The following is a 10,317-nucleotide window of genomic DNA, read 5'->3' as shown; positions in this document are numbered from 1 at the left end:
CTTGCTTTCCTATCCCCTTGGGGACTCCTTGCCCGTCACCAGAAACCCCGTTTTCCGCAACAGAAGGATTTTTGGTAAATTTTAACATCTCCCCCGTTCACAGCGAACGACCCATTCCGGTCCCGGGGGAGATGGGGAGGAGGGGGCAGAGTGGCCCAAAGGGAAGTTTGGTAACTGGGGGGGGGGGGAAACAACCCCAAACCCCTCTTTATTTCCCCCGGCCAGCATATGACGGCTCCATTAGAAAATAAAGAGGGGTTTGGGGTTGTTTCCCCCCCCCCCCAGTTACCAAACTTCCCTTTGGGCCACTCTGCCCCCTCCTCCCCATCTCCCCCGGGACCGGAATGGGTCGTTCGCTGTGAACGGGGGAGATGTTAAAATTTACCAAAAATCCTTCTGTTGCGGAAAACGGGGTTTCTGGTGACGGGCAAGGAGTCCCCAAGGGGATAGGAAAGCAAGGCTTTACGCCGTCATTTAATAGCTGTCTTTGAAACTCGTGGCCTTGTACAATTAATCACACCGTTATTTCCAAAGGTTGACTGCCGTCTGGGAGGTAAAATGCTCTTTTTGTACTTACTGCTATGTTGGTCGTACAAAGATGACATGGTTCAGCATTTCCACCTACAGCCCCAGAACATTAAAACGTTCAGAATCGATAGCTCTTGAATAGGCAACAGGCAATATTAAAATATCTTTGCTCCTCCAGATCTCTCTGACAAAGGATTTGGGAACTGCCTCTTATCTCTTTCTTGCACCATTTTCTTACCTAGGTCTGTTTTCTGTTTACAAGCCTGAAGATGGCTGCTGCTGCTTCTTCCTGCAATGTGGAAGAAGATGAGAGCCTGAAGGGATGTGAACTCTATGTTCAGAAGCACAACATCCAGCAGATTTTGAAAGAGTGCATTGTAAACCTTTGCATAGCAAAGCCAGACCGACCCATGAAGTTCCTCAGAGAACACTTTGAAAAATTAGAAAAGGTCAGTGATTTCCAGGTGACTTACAATTTTCGATTTTTAAAATGAAAAAGGTTGTTTAAAAAGTTTCAAATATTTTGGTACATATTTCCTTTTAAATTTCAAATTATCGGGCTACTGTTAAAAAACAGGCTGGTAGAAGAAAAAACCCAAGCCTTTATTTGCTGGTCTACTATAATATTGGCTATTGTATAGAATTTTTTGTGCGTAACACCAAAATTATAGTTTCTCATCGAACTGTACTTGTTAAAAATGACCCAAAATGTTACGAGCATACTTTGTGTTATGTTACATGGTGTCCTGAGCTCTGATCTATGGCAAGAACCTGCCTGCAAGAGCAAAAGATGCTGTTCCCTCTTTATTCCAGTGCCAGGTGATGTGGTTTTACCGTCCCCTAAAACTGAACAAAATCAGGGAACCAGCAAGTTCTGAAAATCATTGAACACTTTGCCATTTGATTACGCTGCTCTCGCCCATCTGCATTGCTTATCCCAGGATCCTCCAAGAGAGACTTCACATACTGTGACTGTCTTCAAAAGCAGCGTAGAGGCAGAAACAGTTTAAAACATTCTCAGACAAATTCTTACTAAAGCCTATGGATGCCTTTTGCAGGAATGGCATGTTGTGTGAGCACAACTTTTCTCTGGGGATGGGGTTTCTCCAGAAATAAATGGGAGCACAGGGCTGCAAGTTGTTGGTTAGTCCTCAGTCTGCCAGAGACTTTATTTGTATACTTAGTTTAAGAAGAGGATTATTCACTTTTTTGGAAGGATATGTCGGAAGTTTGTAGGCTTCAGATACTGGTTTTATGTAGGTTTTTCCTTCTAGAGACAGAATTTTGTAAGGACAGAGCAAGAACAATGATAACTAGTGAATAATACATAGAGCTGATATATTACAGGTGATACAAACATTTTATACATCTCATTGTCTGCTTTTCTGATAAATTTTTGTATAGGTGAGTATATGCCAAATTTGTGTAGCTTTACAAAAATGCAAATCTTGCATTTTGGTGGAAGCCCAGTAAGAGTGTCTGGAACATCAGGAATGGGTAGGAAGTACAAGACGTTTTTTAATTGTAATGCTTGTTATTTAAAAAAAAAATAATCTTAGTTCTGCATATTCTAAACTTCTGAGAGCCAAGACCCATTTTGAGAGAGTGAAATCTCTTGAATTTCCTTTACCGTGTTATGAATTATCATCTGTGTTAATGTGTGCAACTCTGGACTTCCTGGCAAGAAGGATAAAGACCATTTTTGCAAAAAATGTTAAAATATGCTGTAGTATTTTAGGCTATTCTCCATAGCTAGTGGGATTACTTGAGGAGTTCTATTGGGGAGTTTGGCTTTATTGATCTAAACACAGTACACAGAATTGAGACAGGAAGTCAGTTCCTACCCTTGAGAAATTATATATTCTTTCATGTAATCTCCTGTTATTTCCCAGAGAACAGCAGATACCAGAATCCTGTAGTAGGGTATAGATCAGGATGCAAACACAGAAGCTGGTGGATATCACTTGTCTCAAAATGAAAGGAGATGATTTAGAATCAACCAGTCTCAAGGCATCAAATTCAGCGAATATCATGCTTAGTACAGAAGGAAAAAATCTTGCCACTGACTATGTAGAGCAGTCTGGAAGCTAAGCCTGTGGAGTCTAAGGGCTTTAGGATGCTTCTGGAGATTTCCAGCACTGTAGTTCTTGTTCCTACAGCAGTTTGACTTCTTTGCCCAGGCATCTCCAAGGCCTATCTTGATATGAATTGCACTGTGGAGGATTTTCTGCTGTAGGGTAGTATTTTGACTTGATCGGTTGCATACTAACAGTTGAAGGAAGGCTTGTAAAGATAAAGAAATCATTTCAATAAGTTCTATCCTGTTTTTAGAAGACATTTGTCATATGTAAGTACTTTGAAGAATCTTAATGGAATTGTGAATTTAGCAATTGCCTGTTAGATTTTTGTATGTGAATAAGCAATACACTGATATGGCACGTTTGCTATTAGCTCCTTTAATCTTTGTCTTGTGCAGGGAGAGGAGTGAAAATCTTTGCGTTTAAGCACGATTTTCTAAACAAAGTCATGCATTTTTCCACCAAAGTGTGGTATTTTGGTTTTTTTTTCCAAACTCATTAAAATAGACAACACGTTCCACTGAAGTAGAATAACAGTTTATCTGTCAAAAAATCATGTGGGCAGTTTAGAGATAAAGTGTGGGATATTTTTCAAGGGGTTAAAAAAGGAGCTTATGGAAAATGTGTAGAGCTCGATCCACATCAATGTACTGGAGCTACCTCAAAGGTGAATACAAAAATAAAGTTTATTTCGTTTTGCTAATTCTTAACTACATCTCATAAAATCAACTCAGAAGTGAAAGATTTATTATCATATGCAAGATCAGACCAGATCATAAATGCTTTTCACCTTAATTCTGATGACATCAGAGTTAGGTCCATTGCCTTCAGCCTACATCTGTACTGCTAAATGAAAAAGGGCCAGGGGCTAACCCCTGACCCCACGACACTAACTGGCCCAAATATAATTCTTAGGTCTAACACGTCTAGGAGCAGGTTTGTTTTGGCAGGAGTCAGTAAGAGCGGCTCAGAACAGAGCCAGGGAATGAGCTAATAGTTGAGGGATGTGGACTCTCTTGGGCTAGTATTCATGTCCATGGCTGGGCCATTTTTTATTTCACAGTATAGACACGGCCTGAGAGGGCTGTAAAGTGAGAACATGAATAAATAATTAGGAAGAAAGTGCTGGAGATTGAGGTTTGACATTTGATTCTGTAGTCATCATTTTCATCTGGAGAAGTGCCAAGGTTAGAAAGAAAAGCCTGATGACTTTTTAAGTTTGCAGCTTATTTATGTCAAGTATAGTATTAAAAAACGTAACTATGAAAATAATTGTAGATATGTTTCTGTTCACTTAGTATTGACAGGACCTGCTTGTCTTAAGATGCCCATAATTGCTGGGAATCAGCCTAAGTTTCTATATTCTGAAGGTTGCAAGTCAGTTTTCATATGCTGTGACCTACGAACTTCAAGGTGACATGTACTCTGATTATGTTAACAGTTACTTTGTAAAAATCTCTTAACATTCCATGCAGGACAGAAAAGATTTGAAATCAGTTTAGATACCTGAGATTTTAAAAAAATATGTAAAGTTCTCTTTTGAATAATTTGTTTTACATTTCCCTGTGACTGTATAGAACACTTTGTTGGTGGATGGGGTGAGGAAAACCTTTCCCTTAGGGGTATTAACTGGGTTTTTTAGAGCAGGGGAATAGATGTTAGCTAAGAAACTCTGGCACTATTTTAATAGCTGTAATTAGGTCCTGTTTACTTGAGGACTAAAGAAGGCATAGCAGAAAAGACAGGGAACCCATCTTTTATCTCCAGTTCTTACCTTATGTAAAAAAGTTAATTACTAAGAAGTTACAGGCAAAGCCTTGTATTTTCAGCTATACTGAGACTGCAAAACTTTCATTAGTGTCAGGCTGTTTAGTGCTGTGATTATATGATCAAAGGTGGAGTTGTCTTGCCAGGCTAAGCTAGACTGTTGTTCAGCGGAAAAAAAAATTGTTATAAAGAGTAGAACTAATGAAGAAAATGACGCAGAAGAAGGGGAAGCAGCAGGAACCTGCAGGATATTTTCAGGCATTACCAAGTAGTTTGCTGAAGCCATTTTGCATGCAGTGTGTTTCAGAGCAGTGGCTTTGCTGGCTGAGCAAGGTGGTCTTTGCTGATCCCTTCCTGACCTGAGGTCTCTCCTGGTCTGTTCTATTGCCCTGCGCACATACAAGAAATACTCTCTTGCACATACTGAACTTACTGTCTTGGATTCCTGTGGATTGGCAGTGGTTTTATGGACCCAGGCTGATGCTGCATGTCTCCAGGTACCATCCAAAATGAGAGTTTTAGGAAAACCTGGACTATAACCTCTGTAATTAAATCAAGGAAAATGACATTATCTGCGTAGCTCCACCTGGTGATGTTAGACAGTATTGCACGCAGACCTGGTCAGAAAAATAAATGCATTTGTGTGACAGGTTTGCTGTAAACTAGCACTGAAAAAGAAGTGTGTAGTAAACTACAAATTCATTCACTGTTGGTAAAATAGAGTTTATTTATTTATCATAAAGAGTTTCAGAACCAAAGGTATTTGAGCATCAAAATTTGAACATCAGGCTTTTCTACTGCAACAGTAGTCTCTCCCAGTATTACATTTTGTCACAACAAGAAATTTTTCAGTCAAGAGTTTCTGCCAGAACCTGTCCAAAACAATTAAATTCATTCTTATAAGTACAGGTGATTATGTGAAGTATAACTCCTTTGTTTAAAAGAAGCTGAGGAGAGATTATGGATTGGAAGGAAAATCCTACAGAGGAAAAACTATCGAAAAAATGCATTAACTAAGCAGTTTGATAAAGACTAATACAACAAATATTTCTGTATCTTTCAAAGCTTGCAAAGCAGTCAAGCGGTATCTGCTCGGTGGTCAGAAATTTTGCTAAAGCATGTGGGAACATACCTGAGCTCACTAAGACGCTGATAGCAATGCAGTGATGGGAGCACCGGTGCCCTTGCTGTGTGAGTCTAGTTCCGAGTAGGCTTGGGCAGCCTCTGCTCCTGCCTCTGATACCAGTACTGGAGAGAGCTGGATGAAAATCAGCTCATGTTGGACTTCTGTCATTGCCATAGTCAGCCACAGGCAGTGTTATAAGAGGTGACAGTTTTCTTGGAACAGGTAAAGGAAAAACGAGGTGAATTTTTAAAACTCCTCAGGCAAGCTTTCCTAAATGCAGGAGGTTTAGGGAAGGGTGGAGGGTGAAGGGGATAAGAGCAGAAAGAGAAAAAAAGCTTTTTCCTAAGAAATAAAATTGGTTATAAGTGAAGCTGTGCTTTTACCAGCTAGTGCAGAACACCTTAGAGCATTGCTGAGCTCCCTGGTTACTTTGTACGTCTACAAGTGTGAGATGCTTTCCTGTTCACAGAGTCAAAAACTAACAGCAGTGGAGTGCAGTGATGGAAGGAAAGGGAACTCAGTCTGGATGTTGTCTTTGTTTCACATCTCAAGCTATCATGTTTTACATTCACCAAGATACTTAATCCATGTTAATCTTTAAGCATCTGAGTGGCTTTAAAGAAACAGGTTCATACTTAGGTTTAAACACATGAATGAAATACCTTGCCAAATTCATGTAAGGTTAAAAATGGTGCTGGGTCAGGCACTGTCTGATGACAGATTTCACTAGATCACAACAGACTTTGGGAAAGCTCTTGATACTAGTGGGCCTTTACAGCTAGGAACAGGTACATACACATATTTGCCCCCAGCTGACTGCAGCCTATTATAGGCTCCCAAACAGATATAGGGGCCTTCAAGCCTTATTTTACTAATTGATTTTTGAAAAAAATCTTAAATCGTGTCTGTGTTGGAGTCTGTGGCTGCAGAACTGGCTGATCACCTACCCTCCTGTTTGTCTGCAGCTCAGCAAATCCCTCACTAATCTTTTGAGAGGCCAGTTGGACTGCATAGCAACTTGCCTCAGACAAGGTAAAACTCCACATTCAGGGATGTGAACGTTTTGAGGCTGTACTGCTGCAATTCCTCCTTATTTTCTCTGTTTTACAGTTGTGAGAGCATTGGGCAAAGCGCTCTGACAGCTACCGACCCTTTCCATTACAACTGATTGCTTAGCCAAGGTGAGGCAGTAGCTTTTCTGGAAGGCAATGAATTCTTTTCAAAATTATTTCCTTTTATTCTCTTTCAGCTGTAGGAGGTGACTTGAGGAGCAGAGGTAGCTAAGCCTTTTCTGTCTTCTCACAGTAATTATTTTAAACTGAGGGGCATCAAATAGGAATGATAGCAAGGAGAAAGGCTATGTAAAAAATTATATAAATCAAACCATATTTCCAATATGAGGATGAATTTTGGTTTTGCTCTTGTTTTTCAGTTAGTTTTCAAGTAGTTCCTCATTAATATTCTCCTAAATGCAGAAAATGATGACTGCTTATTTCTAAATACCTTTTTAATGCTTCATGAATTCATTTTAATTAGGCTCATAGGATGGGGGTTGAGACTGTCTGACTGGACACCAGTAAGACTGGGTGGAGAACTGGAGTTTTTGTAGCAGATTTAAGATTATTTGAGATTTGACTTTGTTTCAATTAAGAAAAGGCCCTTAGATTTTGAAATGCTATAGGCAGAGGAATTGCTTTCCAGTGTGCTCTGCTGAGGTCTGCACCTCGGGGGTTGCCTGCTTGGCAGCCTGTGTTGGAGCTGTACTCTGACAGCTTTGTAAGCTCAAGCTGTTGAGGATCTGCAACTCCCAGGAGCTCAGCCCACCAGCTCCATCACCCCTGGGCAAGATGCTAGGGAACTGAGAAAGTGAGCTATGGGAAACTTGAAATAAAAATGTATCCATAATTATTTTACCTTGGATTTATTGGCAAATTGTGAAGAAAAAAATACTTAATGAGTTGTGAGCATCCCACTGAAGGGTTAAGGGAGATACATGGATTCTTGCCAGAGCATGCAGTTCAAATTGCTATCTAGCCTTAATACCAGTGAAGGCACTCATAGCACACGGAAGTTGTTTTGCGTTTCAAAAATGAAATGCATGTGGAAGGGAGGAGGATAAAATAGAGGAAAAAAAAGCTGAGTGTATATTTAAGGTGGGCAGTCCACACACATGTTTTCATATTTGTATTAACATCAGATAATTTCTTAGAAGAGAGAATAAATTGAGTAGAATTTTATTGAAGAGTAGAAAATGTAGAAATGTTTTAAAGATAATTTCCTCTCTGAAGTGACTGAGGGAACACAAGATTTTGTATAACTATCCTTGCTGTCAACAGCGCATTTGATCTAAGGGCATCAGTATGCTTCTGAATGTTAAGTGGGCCTACACAACAGAAGTATTTTAAGGATCAAAATGGCGTGCTAGCATTTATGATTCCCTCTTTGTTGATAACCTCAATTATCAACTATCTCTTCCTATGCTCTGATGGTCCATTTCTGCCTCTTACATGTAAGCCTCACTGAGATTGGTGATGTTTCTCTTGGATTAAGGGTCTGCTGTGTTAGAAGGCTGGAATGAAAAATAAATAAGCAGCTTTGTCATCACATACCCAGTGATGAAAAACTTCAGAGTGACTTAGGTGTTCTGGTTGTTGCTGAAAAATATGGCATAATATTTAGTATTTTAGTTTAAATTATATTTGTCTCGTAGAAATAGAGCTTTTCTGTGGGCATGTTTCTTCTTATACGAGGTATGCGTGCATACATTGTTATTTGGCTGGATTTTAAACATCGGAAGTGTTGGCTACAGTTTCTTTGATTATATAAGCTTTTAAGTTTCAAAAATATGGTCTGTGTTTTGTAACATAGCCTCTCTTACTTTACTGTGAGGCGTATGTAGGAAAGTACGGAAGAGGTGGTGATGGGCTGAGATACTGCAAGACACTGGAGGGGAAGACAAGAAGTGTTAACATGTTGCAGGAGGTAAAAGGACGCCAGTAAAGGGACTCAAGAAGGCGAGCAATGCAGTCAGAGCGGCAGAAGAGTAGGCGGGTTTTTGGCAGGAGAATTTTGCCTAGACTGGGAATTGGGAATGAACTGAGATGCAGAGAGGCCACTGAGGACGCAGTAGTAGTAGTCGAAGCGGTGGATAACTACGGAGTGGATAAATATGTTAGTAGGAGAGGTGGACGTTAAAGATATTTTTTAGTGATGCTGTAGAAGAAGAGGTGGCATTTCGCGTCGGGAAGGAAGTGGAACAATAGTTGAGATTGGGTGAAAAGTCTCTAATTACAGGGCTAAATGATCATAACAATAGTAGAATTGTCCATCGTAGCAAAAATAAGACTGGAAAGTCTGTTAAGACCTCCCAAATTTCTCCTGCTTTCAATGATGGCATCAGTCAGTCCTGTGCTTCCAACAAAGTGGAGTGCTTTGCCTTTGGCCTTTATTAGTTGCTATAAACCATCACGTCAGCCTCCAGGAGTGATGGGGTGGTGTTAGAAACCTTCCTGTATTGAGAGCATCTCCTCTGGGTCAATTCCAGTGCAAAGAGAGATTAGTTACATGCGCATGAACTATTCTGCACATTTTCTGTGGATAAATAGAAAGCAGATTCCAGGTCTATCAGTCAGAAAACTTTATGAGTGCGCTTGAGGAAAAAAAAAAAAGAAAAAAATATTTCATTCAGAGTGTACTGTGTGTTGTTGCTTTTGAATGCAATGAATAAATTGTAGGAGGCACAGCAGAGATAGTGAGCAGTGATAACGGACGGCTGACTTGCTTTTAAAAGTCTCCTTGGGATGTTGTTGTAAAGCTGCACAGTGATTTGGAGCCTCCTTAGGTGCTGTCCTTCCTTCAGCAGAAACATCTGAGTTTCCAGGTGGTGACAAAGCCTGAAAGGAGAGACTGGGAGAGGAACTACGGAAGAGAATTTCTGTTTGGAAATGCTCCAGCTAATAGAGAAGAAAGCTTCTGGGTCAGGAAGCACGGGTGCTCTCCAGCAGCAGTCTGAAAGGAAGGGTGAACCTAAAAACTGTCTTGGCATTGTGGCTGCTTCACTTGCAGTGTTTAAACTCATTAAAAACTTGTGGAAACACTAATCAGGAAAGGCAATGACCCCATATGCTGAGGACAGCATGCTGAATTCCTGTGTTTTATACCTCAGCCTCTTGTAGCACAAATGTCTTAGCCAAAGGTGAACATTCAAAAGGTAAATGGGTCACTGCGGTGGTATTTATTGGTTCTTCTTTCCTTTAATTTGAGGCAATGATGGTATATTTTCTTTTCTTTCCAGTTTATTATCATTGAAGTCAGTAATGGTATTCCAGTTTCTCCATCCATCTCCTCGAGAAATCCCAAGAAAGACTTCTGTTCACAACGTTAGTTAGGGTTTTGGTCATTTACACCATGGTTTGAAAAGAAGTAGGATTAGATTATTTATATATGAAATAGGGTGCCATTGTCACACAACAGTGTTGGTTTGTAGATTTAGGGTGTGTTAATGTATCATTGTATTGGACTGTGGCAGTGACACTGGAGGCTTAAGTCAGCGGCGCACACATGGTCCCCTACTGCCATTTAAGTCTCCCTAAATTATGTGCGATGTCCAGTGGGGCTGGTAGGTGTGACACAGGACAGCGTGAGACTTGTGTCCTCCTCAGCTGGCAGCTGAAAGCCGAGCAAGGGCACTCAAATATATGTCCTACAAGTCAGGAGCATCTCCACTGAAGCCAGTGCAGATACTGGTATGAAGGGAAGAACAAGATGCTCACAGGGGCTTGCTCAAAGGCAACTACACTGTTTTGCAGTTGTGTCCTC

The 10,317-nt window shown here is 40.4% G+C and overlaps 1 protein-coding gene across 1 annotated transcript in view; it reads left to right on the top strand.

Annotated features, from left to right (window-relative positions):
* Positions 1-10,317, top strand: part of PRKAR1B (protein kinase, cAMP-dependent, regulatory, type I, beta) — a 101,225-nt gene that overhangs the window by 1,897 nt on the left and 89,011 nt on the right. The window contains exon 2 of the mRNA XM_010570250.1: positions 771-977. Coding sequence (XP_010568552.1) covers positions 798-977 — 180 coding nt within the window. The 5' untranslated portion in view covers positions 771-797. The remainder of the gene's footprint in view (positions 1-770; positions 978-10,317) is intronic.

This window comes from Haliaeetus leucocephalus, unplaced genomic scaffold, assembly GCF_000737465.1.
Source record: "Haliaeetus leucocephalus isolate CR32 unplaced genomic scaffold, Haliaeetus_leucocephalus-4.0 Scaffold295, whole genome shotgun sequence".
Classification (NCBI taxonomy): Eukaryota; Metazoa; Chordata; class Aves; order Accipitriformes; family Accipitridae; genus Haliaeetus; species Haliaeetus leucocephalus.
This window is presented reverse-complemented; position numbering and strand designations above follow the sequence as displayed.